Raw genomic sequence first — 17570 nt, 5'->3', positions numbered from 1 at the left:
TATACCTGGAAGAGCGTCTCCACCCCCACCATTGAACCCGGACACTGAAATCCAGCTCCGAGGGCCTTCTGGCGGTTCCATCACAGTGAGAAGTGAGGTTACAGGAAACCAGGCAGAGGGCCTTCTTGGTAGTGGTGCCCGCCCTGTGGAACGCCCTCCCGCCAGATGTCAAGGAGATAAACGACTACCCGACTTTTTGAAGACATCTGACGGCAGCCCTGTTTAGGGAAGTTTTTAATGTTTGATGTTTTATCATATTTTTAATATTCTGTTGGGAGCCGCCCAGAGTGGCTGGGGAAACCCGGCCAGATGGGCGGGCTGTAAATAATTTATTATGATTATCATTATGTATATCTGATCTTTCCCTCCAAGGAGATGGGAGTACATGCATCAGCCCTCTCCACAACAACCTTGTGAGGTGGGTTAGGAGAGAGTGGTTAGCCCACAGTCACCCAGTGAGCTTGATGGCCCATGGAGGATTTGAACCCAAGTCTGTCTCGTCCTAGTTTGACCTAGTTTGTGAAGACTGGGAGTTTAACGGCTGCACAACAAGGATGCTGGTAAAGGGGACCGCTGATCATTAGGTCCAGTCGTGGCAGATTCTGGGGTTGCGGCGCTCATCTCGCTTTATTGGCCGAGGGAGCCGGCGTACAGCTTCCGGGTCATGTGGCCAGCAGGACTAAGCCGCTTCTGGTAAACCAGAGCAGCGCACGGAAACGCCGTTTACCTTCCCGCCGGAGCGGTACCTATTTATCTACTTGCACTTTGACGTGCTTTCTAACTGCTAGGTTGGCAGGAGCAGGGACTGAGCAACGGGAGCTCACCCTGTCACAGGGATTCAAACCGCCGACCTTCTGATGAGCAAGTCCTAGGCTCTGTGGTTTAACCCACAGTGCCACCCGTGTCCCAAACAGGGATGCTAAAAACCATTAAAACAGCTGTAAAAGGTTTGCCTGGATTTCTTCTTTAAATAGAAGTTTAACACTGGTTCTAGCCAAATGCAAGCCTCTCTAGAACACACATTCACTCAAGCCTGTCTTAATATGTGCAGAATTTATTTTTTATTTTGTTATGTTATGCCTTCCTGTATAATTTGCTCTCGGGGCAAATTTGCAAGCAGAACGTCCAGAGCTTCACGCCTCCCCTGTTGGGACGCCTCAAAGCAGCCCGGCGGCTCGTCGTCGTTCCTGAAACCAGGGAAATAATCTGGAAGAAGAGATAATGGCCCCACGCAGCAGGTCACAGAGTGGGGTAGCTGGCGTCACTCGCTACGCCGCATTGATTGTGGCAGCCTTTGGCGAGTCGCATGTAGCCCTTTTCGCCCCAAGTTTCAGACCAGCTGTGGGAAGGTAAGAAGAACAGGTGAGAGCCTCTGCAACAAATTGTTCCAGCGGGGCGATAAGTCTAACGGGAGTCTGGGTGCTGCTATGCAAATGAAGGGGCAGGGGTATGCAAATGAAGGAGGCAGGGCTACGCAAACAAGTGGCGCTGTAACTCCCAAGAAGTTCGCCACACATTTAAAGCACCGTTTCAAGCCATCAAGGCTTCCCCCCCAAAGAATCCTGGGAGCTGTGGGTTTTTTTAAGGGTGCTGAAGAGTTGTTAAGGAGATCACTCGCAGAGTGACGGTTCCCGGCACCCTTTGAAAAAAAACTACAGTTCCCATGATTCTTTCCACCATCATTACATAACTTTAGGTACCAGGCCAAAGCATTTCTTGTTCGTTAGGCCTTCAGGCTCTTAACTACAGCGAGGGGGCAGGGAAGTATTTGATCCCCTGCTAAATTTGCCCGTTTGCCCTCTTGACGAAGAAATGGCCAGTCCATAATTTTAATGGTAGGTTTATTGTAGCTGTGAGAGACAACAGGAACCTCCCCCCCCAGAAACCCAGAAGACAAAAGTCAAGAGATTGATGTGCATTATAATGAGCGAAATACCGTATTTTTTGCTCTATAAGACTCACTTTTCCCCTCCTATAAAGTAAGGGGAAATGTGTGAGCGTCTTATGGAGCGAATGCAGGCTGCGCAGCTATCCCAGAAGCCAGAACAGGGAGAGGGATCGCTGCTTTCGCTGCGCAGCAATCCCTCTTGCTGTTCTGGCTTCTGAGATTCAGAATAGTTTTTTTCTTGTTTTCCTCCTCCAAAAACTAGGTGCGTCTTGTGGTCTGGTGCGTCTTATAGAGCGAAAAATATGGTAAGTATTTGATCCCTTTGCAAAAGAGGACTTAGTACTTGGTGGCAAAACCCTTGTTGGCAATTACAGAGGTCAGATGTTCCCTGTAGATGTTCCCACCAGGTTTGCACACATCATTAAAATTATGGACTGGTCATTTCTTCGTCAGAGGGCAAACGGGCAAAATTTAGCAGGGGATCAAATACTTTCTTTCCTCACTGTATATATGCGGTTTCCATTCATCCTGCCTTTTTAAAATACAGGGCGGTCTTTCGGATTTTTATTCGAAACCGGCAGAAAGGAACAAAAACCACGTACAGTGAGGGGGGGGTACCGTATTTTTCGCTCTATAGGACGCACTTTTTCCCCTTCAAAAGTGAAGGGGAAATGTGTGTGCGTCCTATGGAGCGAAGACGCCATAGCCCCGCGACCCTCTCCCGGCTGGAGAGGTGACGCGCGGCTATGGCAGCAGCCTCTTTAACCCGCGCCACCTCTCCAGCTGGGAGAGTGCGTGCGGGGCTAAAGAAGCCATAGAAGCTTTCCGCTGCTCCCCGACCTGTTCTTTGGGGCCGGTGGTGGGCTTCCCCCCGCCAGCCCCAAAGAGCAGGTCGAAAGGAACCTGAAGCCTGTAGAGTGAGAGGGGTCGGTGTGCACCGACCCCTCTCTCCAGGCTTCCAAGGTAGCCGCCTGAAGGCGACTGAACGCACCTTGAACAGCATCTTGTTTTAGAGGGGGGAAATTCTCCCCCTCTCTGCGCAGCGACTCCTGCCACTTCGCTGAAGGGGCGCTGGGCAGAGAGGGGGAATTTTTTTCCCCTTGTTCTCCCCCCTCTAAAACAAGGTGCATCCTATTGTCCGGTGCGTCCTATGCTGCGAAAAATACGGTATTTGATCCCCTGCTTCATTTGCCCCTTTGCCCTCTGACGAAGAAATGGCCAGTCCATAATTTTAATGGTAGGTTTGGTTATTGTAGCTGTGAGAGACAGAATGACAACAGGAAACCCAGAAGACAAAAGTCAGAGGTTCTGTTTCTCACAGCTTACAATAAACCTACCATTAAAATTATGGACTGGTTCATCCCTTCGTCAGAGGGCAAACGGGCAAATTTAGCAGGGGGTCAAATACTTATTTCCCTCACCGTGTGTGTGTTTGTGGACCGGGGACTCTCCTTCGCTGCAGGTTTCCAAACAGGTTTGATGGGCCACCTGCCAGAGATTCCTTAGTTGTGGTTTCCTGAATTGCAGGGGGTTGAACTGCGAAAATGCCAGCTGTCACAACGGCCGGGTTGCACACAGAGGGGAACCCCCGGCGGCGTCACGAGGCAGCTATATGCAGCCTGCGTTCAGAGACGCAAGAACTCGCTTGCCCAGAGATGAAGGGGCAGATCATCCTCCTGTGATGGAACTCCTATCTGGGGACTTCCCTGGCTTTTTTCTGGCCCATGTAGGACCAGTCTGGAAAGTTAGCCTAGGTGAAGACTTGACATTTTCTTGGTGAAGACTTGACGTTTTCAAAAAAGTTTTTGATTTGAGTTTCCATTGAAATGAGGCTGTGCTCTAGTTATCTCCCGCTTGGACTACTGCAACATGCTCTACTTGGGGCTAACTTTGAAGGTGACCCGGAAACTGCAATTAATCCAGGATGCGGCAGCTAGACTGGTGACTGGGAGTGGCCACATTACACCAGTTCTGAGAGATCTGCATTGGTTCCCAGTACATTTCCGAGCACAATTCAAAGTGTTGGTGTTGACCTTTAAAGCCCTAAACGGCCTCGGTCCAGTATACCTGAAGGAGCGTCTTCACCCCCATCGTTCCGCCCGGACGCTGAGGTCCAGCACCGAGGGCCTTCTGGCGGTTCCCTCATTGCGAGAAGCCAAGTTACAGGGAACCAGGCAGAGGGTCTTCTTGGTGGTGACGCCCTCCCTGTGGAACGCCCTCCCACCAGATGTCAAAGAGAAAAACAACTACCAGACTTTTAGAAGACATCTGAAGGCAGCCCTGTTTAGGGAAGCTTTTGGTGTTTAATAGATTATTGTATTTTAATATTCTGTTGGAAGCTGCCCAGAGTGACTGGGGAAACCCAGACAGATGGGCGGGGTATAAACAATAAATTGTTGTTGTTGTTGTTAGCCCTGGAGAGATGCTGCCGGTCAGTGTATGCAGTACTGAGTATGCTAGATGAACCAATGGTCTGGCTCGGTTTCGGGAATCTTTCTATGTCCCTCGTTTCCATCTTGCCTCTTTGCCCCAAAGACCTAAGTGTGACCTATGTGGTTTTCCCTGCTCTATCCTCTTAGCCACCTTTTCTCACCTGTTCTTCAGGATCCAATAATCCTTAACCTTCTTATCTCCTTTGACGGTGCCATAGCCAACTGCCAACATGCCGTGATTCAACATCTGTTCACAGTCCTTGTGGTGAAAGATTCCTGATGGAGGAAGAGTTGCCGGTAGTGGTAGGTGTAAAAGGTAAAGGGACCCCTGACCGTTAGGTCCAGTCGTGGCCGACTCTGGGGTTGCGGCGCTCGTCTCGCTTTACTGGCCGAGGGAGCCGGCGTACAGCTTCCGGGTCATGTGGCCAGCATGACTAAGCTGCTTCTGGCGAACCAGAGCAGCGCATGGAAACACAGTTTACCTTCCCGCCAGAGCAGTACCTATTTATCTACTTGCACTTTGACGCGCTTTCGAACTGCTAGGTTTGCAGGAGCAGGGACTGAGCAACAGGAGCTCACCCCGTTGTGGGGATTTGAACCGCCGACCTTCTGATCGGCAAGTCCTAGGCTCTGTGGTTTAACCCACAGCGCCACCTGCGTCCCTAGTGGTGGGGGGACAGGGGTGCAAAACAGAGAATGACGCGAGTCCCCTCCCTGGCTCGTGCTCAAGTCCCTGGAAAAAGCCCCTCTCTCCCTCCTTGAGTGAAGCTGCTGCAACCAGCTCCCCTCCATGCTGGTCTCACAGGACCAGAAGAGGTATGAAGAGGGAGGAGCAAAGAGAGACACTGCGAAGAAATCTCAGATTACTTGAGGAGGAGATTTAGGGAGCCTTAAGTCCTCGCAAGTTCCTCACCTGCTGGGAAGAGATGTTGTGCTCACGACTCCTGAGCTGTTTTGTTTTTTTGAATAAAGCGTCAACTTCACTGGCACCTTGTGAGTTATTGCTGATCTGATCCACCAGGACATTGAAGGGACAGGTTACCCAAACCTGACTGTGCAGTCACCCCAATTAGGCCCCAAAACTTCCCAAATTCTTTCTTTGAGGATTAATTAGCTAAAATGCATTAGCTTGAGCTGTATAACACAAAGCAGCTGAATAAACAAAGTCTTCTCCTTTATCAGTCCATGAAGGCGTAATAGATGGCCTTGTCAGTCCCGAGTAGAGACGGGATGGCGCATCCAATTTATCTTACCGGTTGTAACTTTCCTGACCACGCTGACGCACAGACCCCGGGAATGGCGCCAGGAGTGCCAGGTAAGAGTACAGAAACAATTTCTATTCATGCTCAAGGATGCAAACTCACGTGTACAGACTCATGAGGCTGGATTCCTGGGGAGGGGGAAAGGGGACATATAGGCTGTATGTAACTGCTCTTTAAGTGTGCTTGCTGCGAACCAATCATGTAGTGCCTTTCTGCTGCTTCGGAAAGCAGAAATAAACTCTTTCTCTGAACCAACCTCAGTGTCTCTTGACTCCCTTCCTCCCTCCCGGGAGCAACGCAGACGCAACCAATGGGAAAGGTCTGACAGGCTACAACATAAGGATGGGAGCACAGCCTGTCTTCCTATCAAGAAACGTTAACTTACCCGACTTGTAGAACATAAAGGTACTTGCGTCCACCGCGACGGAAACGGGGCCCACCTTTGCCACAGCCCGCGCCAGGGCTGTCTCGTTCCTCTTCGGGATCTTGACCCTAGAAGTGCACGTTGCTGCTCGGTCGGAGGCGTTGAACCGACAGGGCCCATCCTGCCAAGACAGAGCCATTGGGGACGTGAGCTTTGGCTGAGCGTCGGCCCGCGCCCCACGGTCGCAGAACGGCAGGTCCCTGCTCCCACATTACCTCGGCCTCGTAGGGATAGGCCCTCTCAGAGTTGATCCCCTTGTTAAGCCAGACGTACTTGAAGGCCCAGTTCATGTACCCTCCATTGCACCCTTGGTTTCCCTGCTTCCAGGAGCAGTCGACGAGGTTCTGTTCGCTCAGCGAGACCAGCTTGCGAGTCTTCTTATAATGCAAGCCTTCCAGGGCACCGGTGGCGCTGAACGCCCAGCAAGACCCACAATCGCCCTGCAAGGAAAATGGGAAGCTGCTTGATCCAGCAGCCGGGATCTGGGTTAGGGGCCACCCCTCCTAGGGGTACTGTTGAAGTGTAGGTCCTGAATGGTCCTGAATGGGGTAACTGTGCCCCTGAAGGACCAGGTGTGCAGCCTGGGAGTCATTTTGGACTCACAGCTGTCCATGGAGGCGCAGGTCAATTCTGTGTCCAGGGCAGCTGTCTACCAGCTCCACCTGGTACGCAGGCTGAGACCCTCCCTGCCTGCGCACTGTCTTGCCAGAGTGGTGCATGCTCTGGTTATCTCCCGCTTGGGCTACTGCAATGCACTCTACGTGGGGCTACCTTTGAAGGTGACTCAGAAACTGCAATTAATCCAGAATGCGGCAGCTAGACTGGTGACTGGGAGTGGCCGCCGGGACCACATAACACCGGTCCTGAAAGATCTGCATTGGCTCCCAGTACGTTTCCGAGCACAATTCAAAGTGTTGGTGCTGACCTTTAAAGCCCTAAATGGCCTCGGTTCTGTATACCTAAAAGAGTGTCTACAACCCCATTATTCAGCCCGGACACTGAGGTCCAGCACCGAGGGCCTTCTGGCAGTTCCCTCATTGCAAGAAGTGAGGTTACAGGGATCCAGACAAAGGGCCTTCTCGGTAGTGGCACCCACCCTGTGGAACACCCTCTCTTCAGATGTCAAGGAAATAAGCAGTTATCCTATCTTTAAAAGACATCTGAAGGCAGCCCTGTTTAGGGAAGCTTTTAATATTTAATGCTATATTGTTTTTAACATGTGATTGGGAGCCGCCCAGAGTGGCTGGGGAGACTCAGCCAGATGGGCGGGGTATAAATAATAAATTATTATTATTATTATTATTATTATTATTATTATTATTATTGGGTTCCGACAAGGCAAGACACAGCGATAACAGCAAGAACCTTTATTGAAGTACATAACTGGGAAACTGGGGCAAAGCAACCACTTATATACATTCCTGGAAGCCTGGGGCACTCCCACTCCCAACGTGATTGGCTGTCTAAACTTCCAAGCTGCGAATCACGACTCAGGGTTCAAGGGCCAACGGCAGAGGCCCAAATCCCGAAATGTTCTGTGATTGGACATCAAGTATCGAATCAGAACACAGGAGCTCAGAATCCTTAGTCCAGACTCAAGCTCAGGCAAACACAGACCACTGAATACATAACAACTGTAATTTTCTGGTCTCCCAGGGCTGCTCAATTATACCACAAATTACTATTTCAGATTACTAAAGGACATTTGTGAATTTCCCAGATCCACAATTAGCTGTCCCTATTGATATTGGGTTTGCAGAACTGTTCACAGCTCCTGATGGATGGATGAATAGCATTTTTTCCACTAATCAGCTGGCCATGACAGGTTAAGATCGATCTCAATTCAGACTTTAAATATATGGCGTCAGCGCATCCTCTCAGTGCCGCCACACAGGTTTTAGGGGAAGTTAGTTAAACATTCGAATTAGCTTATAGGGAACATACTACAAGTCTTTTGTAGGAAACTTAACAGTATACTAGAATTGGTACCGTATTTTTCGCTCTATAAGACGCACCAGACCACAAGACGCACCTAGTTTTTGGAGGAGGAAAACAAGAAAAGAAATATTCTGAATCTCAGAACCCAGAACAGCAAGAGGGATCGCTGTGCAGTGAAAGCAGCAATCCCTCTTGCTGTTGTGGCTTCTGGGATAGCTGCGCAGCCTGCATTCGCTCCATAAGACGCACACACATTTCCCGTTACTTTTTAGGAGGGAAAAAGTGAGTCTTGTAGAGCAAAAAATACGATATATTAAAAGTTTTGGTCGATAGAATTATAGAAGGTGATTTGATTCCCAAGAGCACACTATTATTATTTTTTGTCTATTAACCTTTTTGTGCTCGCTCTCTCCCCAGAAAACACCATCACCTTGGAAGTTATAAATCCATTTAAAGTGCTTGTCCTTAACTGTGGAAACTAAACGTTTGTGGACACTCAATACTGGGCACAAAGGAAGCCCTGTAAGACTGAGACCATCAGCTGGGAAGGCCAGCTGAGAATTAGGAAGATCTAGTATTGGGGACTATACGGACCTTTGTATTGCCAACAATACAACACAATCTGTATAGTTAAAGTCATGGTTTTCCCAGTAGTGATGTATGGAAGTGAGAGCTGGACCGTAAAGAAGGCTGATCGCCAAAGAATGGATGCTTTTGAATTCTGGTGATGGAGGAGACTCTTGAGAGTCCCATGGGCTGCATGAAGATCCAACCTCTCCATTCTGAAGGAAATCAGCCCTGAGTGCTCCCTGGAAGGACAGATCCTGAAGCTGAGGCTCCAGTACTTTGGCCACCTCATGAGAAGAGAAGACTCCCTGGAAAAGACCCTGATGTTGGGAAAGATGGAGGGCACAAGGAGAAGGGGACGACAGAGGACGAGATGGTGGGACAGTGTTCTCGAAGCTACCAGCATGAGTTTGACCAAACTGCGGGAGGCAGTGGAAGACAGGAGTGCCTGGCATGCTCTGGTCCAGGGTGTCACGAAGAGGCGGACACGACTAAACGACTAAACAACAACAACAGTATTGGGGGGCAGGCACCAGCACTATTGCAGGATGAGGCCCGGCCTCCTCTCTCTCCGCACAAAAGCCCTGTGAGGGTAAGGCAAGCTGGGAGGTAACAAGTGACCGACACATGGTAAGAGCATTTGAACCCCAGGCTCCCAGTTCCAAGTTGAACACTCCCAATTTGCTGCCAACTCACCTGGTCTTTTATGGGGGTGACATAACCTTTGGTGCGCCAGTCTACATGCTTGGGTGTCTCATGGGCGTCAGTATCTTCGAAAAGGACCTCGTCACCATTTTCTTCAGCTATGTCCGAACGGAAGCCATTCAGCTTTTGGTTAAACTCTTCTCGCGTCTGGGGAAGAAAAGCAGAGTCCACATCAAAGCTTATTTCCTCCCCTTAGAGATGCTGTTGGCTTGTGGCCTGAGCGGTGGGTGGCCAGGAGTCGCTTTCTTTCTCCCTAAGAAAAGGATATGAGCATCGTACTGGACCAAAAGCTTAACATGAGCCCACGGTGTGAAGCAGCAGCAAAAAAAGCTAATAATAATAAATAATAATTTTTATTTATACCTCACCCTTCCGAGTTCAGAAAACCAGGCTCAGGGCGGCTAACAACAAATTTAAAACACTTAATTGAATTCCCGCTCTGGCGGGAAGGTAAACGGCGTTTCCGTGCGCTGCTCTGGTTCGCCAGAAGCGGCTTAGTCCTGCTGGCCACATGACCCGGAAGCTGTACGCTGGCTCTCTCGGCCAGTAAAGCGAGATGAGCGCCGCAACCCCAGAGTCGGCCACGACTGGACCTAATGGTCAGGGGTCCCTTTACCTTTACTTTACATGTCCAAGTAAATAAAACAGGAATCAAGGAGGAATGCGGAATGCATTTAGCAAATCCCTGAGGTCATAAACAGGAAAGGAAGGATGGCAATGAAAGCTGGTATTTACCATCTCCTTGTGAACTCTTTTCCTGGCCCTTAAGATCTACCTAAAGATTAACACAATCTACATCAAAGTTACCTACTATCTTTATGGCTCAGGATGCCTGGTGAAGCAACCAGTCTGTGTTTTTAGAATGCTTTTATGTGCCTGTCAGGCAAAGAAAGAAAACGGCAGAGGTTTGTGGGATTCGATCAGAAATCATGTCAAATGACTCAAGCCCAGTCAACGCAATGCTTTCATTGTGGACACAATGGCTTGCTCCATATGTTCATAATTCCTCATAGCAATCCCACCTGACCCCGACAACGGACCACTTACCAAGTCACCAAGGTGATTCATGCCCAGCTCATAGGTGTGCATCCCCTGGGAAGCTTCTAAGTTGTGCTCTTCAATCATCTGTAGATTCTTCTCCCACACAGCCCTCCGGAAAAGTTCTTCCTCCTGCAAGGAACCCAATAAAGGGTTTGGACTCACTCGCTGGATCATCACCTCGTCGTGGCGAGTGGGCTTGCCAAAATCCAGCATTGCCTGAGCTCTGCGAGCACAGCTGTCAGGGAATCAGGAGCAGGAGCACTGGGGAGAGAGGAATTGGAGAGCGAAGGGGAAGAATCCGAGGGAAGCGTAGGGGAGTATGACAGTGGCCCGAGAGATTCCATGAGCTTCTCCAGCGAATCAGAAGATTCCCAGAAGGGGGCGCCTATGGTCAGGGCAAGGGGGGTCCCAGGGGGGACGCACCAGAAACAAGGAGCCAGAGGGGAACCCCAAAGCAGCAGTGGAGGATCGGGACCAGTTTCCCCACCAGAGCGTAGTGGGGGGGAAGAGTCACATGTGTCAGGGCCAGCGTCCCCTCCAGCTGGCAGAGGAGGTGAGTCAGGGCTGACCACGCCTCCATCGGAGAGTGGGGGAATGGAGGGGAGGTCAGTTGCAGCTAGCCCACCCGAAGGGGGAAGCAGTGACAGCAGCAGCAGTGAAACGGTTAGGAGGAAAACTGCTGGCTGGGCGCGCGCGCCAAGTTCAAATGTACAGGCGCGCGGGACAGCAGGAGACCCGGATGGGGAACCAGCTCCTAAAGCCCGCCGGAGGGAGGGAGAAGGCTCAGGGGAATCAGCGTCAGAAGAGGCTAGGAAGGGCAAGACCCCGGCGGGCAGGCGGACCCAGAGGAGGAAGGAGCAGCGGAAAAGGTGGAGCAAGGCGAGGGTCTTAAATTGGTGTACAGGGGGAGGAGACTCAGACGGAGCATCAGCGGTCTGACAGTTGAGACGTGGGGCTGCGCGCTGCGGCTCTGGAAGTGAAACTGAACTTCAATAAAGCCTTTTGTATTTAACAACAAAGCAGCGTTGGTCCTTTGTGAGCTGGGACCTTGGGCAGCCTTGACAGTAGCTTTCTCCCGATTGAAGTGCAGAGTGTTTGAGGACCCGGGACATTCGCAGGGAAACCAAAACGCTTGTTTGCAAAGCTGTTGCACTACCAACTTCACTGTATGCTTGTGAAACATGGACCACTTACAAACGCCGTCTCCAACTCCTCGAAAGATTCCATCAACGGTGTCTCCGAAATTTTTTACACATCACTTGGGAAGACAGGCGAACAAATGTCAGTGTACTGGAAGAAGCAAAGATCACCCGTGTTGAAGCAATGATTCTTCAACATCAACTTCGTTGGACTGGTCAGGTTGTGCAGATGCCTGATGATCGTCTTCCAAAGCAACTACAGTGGTACCTCGGGTTAAGTACTTAATTCGTTCCGGAGGTCCGTACTTAACCTGAAACTGTTCTTAACCTGAGGCACAACTTTAGCTAATGGGGCCTCCTGCTGCCGCCACACCGCCGGAGCCTGATTTCTGTTCTCATCCTGAAGCAAAGTTCTTAACCTGAAGCACTATTTCTGGGTTAGCGGAGTCTGTAACCTGAAGTGTATGTAACCTGAAGCGTATGTAACCTGAGGTACCACTGTACTCTATTCCGAACTTAAAAATGGAAAGCGTAATGCTGGTGGTCAACAAAAGAGGTTTAAAGACTGTCTCAAGGCAAATATTAAAAAATGTAGCATAAACACCAGCAACTGGGAAACACTTGCCTGCGAGCGCTCCAGTTGGAGAACAGCCTTTACCAAAGGTGTTGTGGGCTTTTCAAGACACTCGAACTCAGGACACAAGGGAGAAACGTGCTAAGAGGAAGGCACACTTGGCAAACCCTCACCGTGATCAACTCCCACCCAGAAACATACATCCCACTGTGGAAGGACGTGGGGATCCAAAATTACGGACTCACTGTTAAGACCGTGTTCATGGAAGACAATCTTACTCAGCTACGAGGGATCGCCAAACAAGAAAGAAAGAGTTTGGAATCGATATGGCCCTTGAATTCTCCCCTCCTCTCAAGAAGTAGTGTTAGTAGCAGAGATGGAGGGGGAATTTGACGCACTTAAATGAGGAAACTGGCTCATTTGCACTTCTCGAATTGAGATGTGAGCCGAAACTCTGCTGTCCTGCAAAATTTCCACTTCCCTGAATTTCGGCAATGCAGCTCTCCAAACAACCGGTGTGTACAGAAATGGACTCATTCGAGAAAAGCGGGCGTAAACATGCATGATTCAACCTTTGGAAGACACCTGAAGGCAGCCCTGGATAGGGACGGATTTTTTAACGTTTAATGTTTTAATATATGTTGGAAACCACCCAGAGTGGCTGGGGCAACCCAGTCTGATGGGCAGAGCATAAATAAAATAACTATTATTATTATTATTATTATTATTATTATTATTACAGTCGTACCTCGGGTTACATACGCTTCGGGTTACATACGCTTCAGGTTACACACTCCACTAAGCCAGGAATAGTGCTTCAGGTTAAGAACTTTGCTTCAGGGTGAGAACAGAAATCTTGCTCCGGCGGCGCGGCAGCAGCAGGAGGCCCCATTAGCTAAAGTGGTGCTTCAGGTTAAGAACAGTTTCAGGTTAAGTACGAACCTCCGGAACGAATTAAGTACTTAAGTACCCATCGTTCTGCCCGGACGCTGAGATCCAGCGCCGAGGGCCTTCTGGTGGTTCCCTCATTGCGAGAAGCAAAGCTACAGGGAACCAGGCAGAGGGCCTTCTCGGTGGTGGCGCCCGCCCTATGGAACACCCTCCCAGCAGATGTCAAAGAGATAAACAACTACCTGACATTCAGAAGACATCTTAAGGCAGCCCTGTTCAGGGAAGTTTTTAACGTGTGATTTTACTGTATTTTTGGTTTCTGTGGAAGCTGCCCTGAGTGGCTGGGGAAACCCAGCCAGATGGGCGGGGTACAAATAATAAATTATTATTATTACTATTATTATTATTATTATTAACCTGAGATACCACTGTATTATTATTATTATCCCTAAATTCATTAGATAAATGTTGGAATGTATGCAAGTTGGTGGCTGGCTCTACTTCCTGATATGTGCAGTCTGAAGAAATACTTTCTTCCCTGGGATTAAGCCTTACCAAGTTACTTTTGAGTAGACCTGTATCGGATTGTGACTTCTACAGAGCCGGAAAGGCATTTCCTATGCCGATACAGAGAGCTGCTTCCCCCTTGTGTCTTGTTCTACCTCTCTTTTAAATCACAAGGTGGTGAAGGTCCTGTGTGAGTGTCTGGAGGTGGTTGGAGGATGGATGGCGGCTAACGGATTGAGGTAGAATCCTGACAAGAAAGGAGTACTGTTTTGGGGGGACAGGGGGCGGGCAGGTGGGGGGGACTCCCTGGTCCTGAATGGGGTAACTGTGCCTCTGAAGAACCAGGTGCAAAGCCTGGGAGTCATTTTGGACTCACAGCTGTCCATGGAGGCACAGGTCAGTTCTGTGTCCAGGGCAGCTGTCTACCAGGTCCATCTGGTACGCAGGCTGAGACCCTCCCTGCCTGCGCACTGTCTTGCCAGAGTGGTGCATGCTCTAGTTATCTCCCACTTGGACTACTGCCATGCGCTCTACGTGGAGCTACCTTTGAAGGTGACCCGGAAACAACAACTAATCCAGAATGCGGCAGCTAGACTGGTGACTGGGAGCGGCTGCCGAGACCATATAACACCGGTCCTGAAAGACCTACATTGGCTCCCAGTACGTTTCCGGGCACAATTCAAAGTGTTGGTGCTGACCTTTAAAACGGCCTCAGCCCAGTATATCTGAAGGAGTGTCTCCACCCCCATCCACCCCCACAATGAGGTCCAGCTCCGAGGGCCTTCTGGCGGTTCCCTCCCTGCGAGAAGTGAAGTTACAGGGAACCAGGCAGAGGGCCTTCTCGGTGGTGGCACCCGCCCTGTGGAACACCAGATGTCAAGGAAACAAACAACTATCTGACGTTTAGAAGGCATCTGAAGGCAGCCCTGTTTAGGGAAGCTTTAAATATTTGTTGAATCATTGTATTTTAATATTCTGCTCGAAGCCGCACAGAGTGGCTGGGGAAACCCAGCCAGATGGGACGGTATAAATAACAAATTATTCCCCTTCTCCTTCTTCTTCTTTTTCTTTTTCTTCTTCTTCTCTGGAATGGCACTCTGCACATGCTTGGGGGCACACGGATTCCCAAGGTGCCGGAATTTCAGAGGCGCGAAGAGACTGCCAGTCTTAGCCATGCCAGAGAAAACTCACCTCGCTGTATTCTTTAGAATGGGCTCTCTTCCAGTCTCCCCAGGCTTTGTCCAGGGTCGGATCCTGCACTGCACTGACAGTCCTCAGCAGGACCAGTCCAGTCAGTGCCATCGCCGAGATCGGAAGCATGTTTTTTACCTAGGAAAGCAATACCTAGAGTCATAAGCAGTTGCCTTGTGCCAAGTTAGAAGATTGGCAGTGCCAGATTTAGGGCAGTGCGGGCCGTTCTCCTACACTGGTCACTGAGCCAAGGGGGTGCAAAATAGGAATAATAATATAGCCACATGTGGTGGACCTGTAAAAGGGTAAAAGAATATTGGGAAACAATTCATAACGAACTGAAAAAAAATGTTTAAATGTACTTTCCCCCCAAAAAGCAGAGTTCTTTTTGGGGGGAATAACTCAGACGGAAATTCCCAGGTGTCAAAAAAGGTTATTTACGTATGCCACTACTGTGGCCCATGTTTTGTTAGCCCAAAAATGGAAAACGAGTGAGGTCCCAGCCAAAGAAGAATGGCAACTGAAACTGATGGAATATGCGCAGCTTGCGGACCTAACATATATAGAATAAGAGAACAAGAAGAACATACATTTAGAGAAGATTGGAAAACGTTTATTAAATATATGGGGGGGGACTGTGTTTATTTGAAAACGTGGGCATCATTAAGATAAATTCAACAGTGTAAATAAGTTTGGATGGATGTAATAATGGAATACTGAATGGTTTAGTTTATGTAAAATACGCAGGGGTTTATGTTGTGCAAAATGAACCATGGAAAGAGAGGAAGGGAAGGCATGGAAAACTTAAGGATGTAAAAATGAGTACTTCAAATTGTAAAACAGAAAATTTTTAAAATATATATATTTATATATTATATTATATATATATATATATATATATATATATATATATATATATGTATGTATGTATATGTATATGTATGTATTGTACTCCCCTAAATCCACCTCTGTAAGATTCCATGTACACGAGCCCAGACTTTCTCAGTCACAGAAGAAAAAGCACTGCTTAAATGTCCCTTTTGTGCATTGTCTAGGAATAACAATGTTTTTTTTTTAATTTTAAAAAACCCACTATATTTATACAGGTACCTACTGAGAAGATCCATTAAAAAAGCAAATGTGCCGAAATGAAATGAAAATAAGAAATATTTTTGGAGGAAATTTTGTACTCCCTTCGGGGTCTCCTATTACCAGAGTCTGTCCCTGCCATTGGTCCATTGAGCTCAGCACTGTCTGCACTGGCAGGCAGCCCCTCTCCAGGAGATGGCAGCGAGGATTGAACCAGCGGATGCTCTGTCGCTGAGCTATGGCCTGTCCGTATCCCCATGGTGAACTTTTAGCTACTGTGCTTCTGTGGCAGCTTTCCCCAAATTCCCAGTGCTGGTTCCCACTGGACTAGGGATCTGCTCCGGTAAAATAAAGGCAAACTTCTGGCAACATCAGTAGCAGAACCTCTCTAGAAGCATCCTTGCCATGTTCAGTACAGTGGTACCTTGGGTTCTCAAACGCCTTGGTTCCCAAACGCCGAAAACCTGGAAACGTTCCAGTTTTTGAACGTTTTTTAGAAGCCGAACGTCCGATGCGGCTGTCGGCTATTGTTTCCGGGGCGCCTGCACCAATCAGAAGCTGCGCCTTGGTTTTTGAACATTTCGGAAGTCAAATGGACTTCTGGAACGGATTAAGCCTGGCACTTTTGTTTCTGCTATTTATTTTGCGTTTTTGTTTTCAAGGCTTTTTCGGTTAATTTGTTTTTGTGACTGTGTGGATGATAATTTTTATTTAAAAAAACCAACAACAACCAAAGCAGGAGATTCAGGGCTGCATTAATTGCAAATCTATCCTCCCTAGACAGCATCTTAAAAAGTAGAGACATCACCTTGCCAACAAAGGTCCGTATAGTAAAAGCTATGGTTTTCCCAGTAGTGATGTATGGAAGTGAGAGCTGGACCATAAAGAAGGCTGATCACCAAAGAATGGATGCTTTTGACTTATGGTGCTGGAGGAGACTCTTGAGAGTCCCCTGGACTGCAAGAAGAACAAACCTATCCATTCTTAAGGAAATCAGCCCTGAGTGCTCACTGGAAGGACAGATCGTGAAGCTGAGGCTCCAATACTTTGGCCACCTCATGAGGAGAGAAGACTCCCTGGAGAAGACCCTGATGCTGGGAAAGATGGAGGGCAGAAGGAGAAGGGGACGACAGAGGACGAGATGGTTGGACAGTGTTCTCGAAGCTACCAGCATGAGTTTGACCAAACTGCGGGAGGCAGTGGAAGACAGGAGTGCCTGGCGTGCTCTGGTCCAGGGGGTCACGAAAAGTCGGACATGACTAAACAACAACATCCTCTCTAACTTCACAGCACTGTTTTGCAGGGAAAGATGATAATTGGCTGTGTTAAGGTCGAAGCAGACAGTAGATGTTAGTCTTTGGACAGAGCCCAAAGGTATGCATGGCAGTCTGATCCTACCCCCGCCCTCCCCCCAAATTACTTTGGCCCCTCTCACACAAATCTTACCTCTCTCTCCACTGAAGGATTTAAAGAAAGCTTCTTGTTTGAACCTCTCTGCGCTTCTCCATGAAAGAGGAAGACGAAAATGCAGAGCCGCCTTTTATAAAGAGGCTTTATAAAGTCCTTGCCAACGACATATCTATTGGAGCTCTCATCCCACCCCCCAAAGAAACCACAACATCTCGGGGATGGAACGGCGAGACTTTGTCACAAGAAGAAAAGTCGCCAGTGGAAAGGTTGGGTCGCTGGGCTCAGCAAACTTAAAACTCTACAGCTTGCAGATTTTCGTTTCTAAGAAAAACGAAAGGGGGAAGTTTTGCATTGCCCTAGCAGTTTAAAGAAAACATCTTTGCCGCGTGGGCAATGCAGCTGGTGAAATCTCTCGGCGGTCACAGGGGTTTTCATGGCCCAGTATACCTGCTTCCCCTTCCCAGCCCCAGCAGATCAGCTAGAGAGCTGCCTTCCTCTTGTTGGTGTCGTTG

At 48.9% G+C, this 17570-nt stretch overlaps 2 protein-coding genes across 2 annotated transcripts in view; one reads left to right on the top strand and one right to left on the bottom strand.

Annotated features, from left to right (window-relative positions):
• TNFAIP8L1 (TNF alpha induced protein 8 like 1) overlaps nt 1-17570 on the top strand; it is a 155847-nt gene that overhangs the window by 34029 nt on the left and 104248 nt on the right. The window lies entirely within an intron of this gene.
• On the bottom strand, nt 1039-17340 carry LOC310753477 (procathepsin L-like). The gene is made up of 8 exons (XM_083594824.1): nt 17095-17340; nt 14560-14697; nt 10264-10386; nt 9208-9363; nt 6222-6446; nt 5968-6127; nt 4482-4596; nt 1039-1339 (listed from the first exon to the last, which is right to left on the bottom strand). The coding sequence occupies exons 2-8, from the start codon at nt 14686-14688 to the stop codon at nt 1240-1242; spliced, it is 1008 nt and encodes a 335-aa protein (XP_083450950.1). The 5' UTR covers nt 14689-14697; nt 17095-17340; the 3' UTR covers nt 1039-1239.

The sequence above is a fragment of the Podarcis filfolensis genome, assembly GCF_964270895.1.
Source record: "Podarcis filfolensis genome assembly, chromosome: 18".
NCBI lineage: Eukaryota > Metazoa > Chordata > Lepidosauria > Squamata > Lacertidae > Podarcis > Podarcis filfolensis.
Note: the sequence above shows the minus strand (reverse complement) of the source record. Positions and strands in the feature narration are given on the sequence as shown.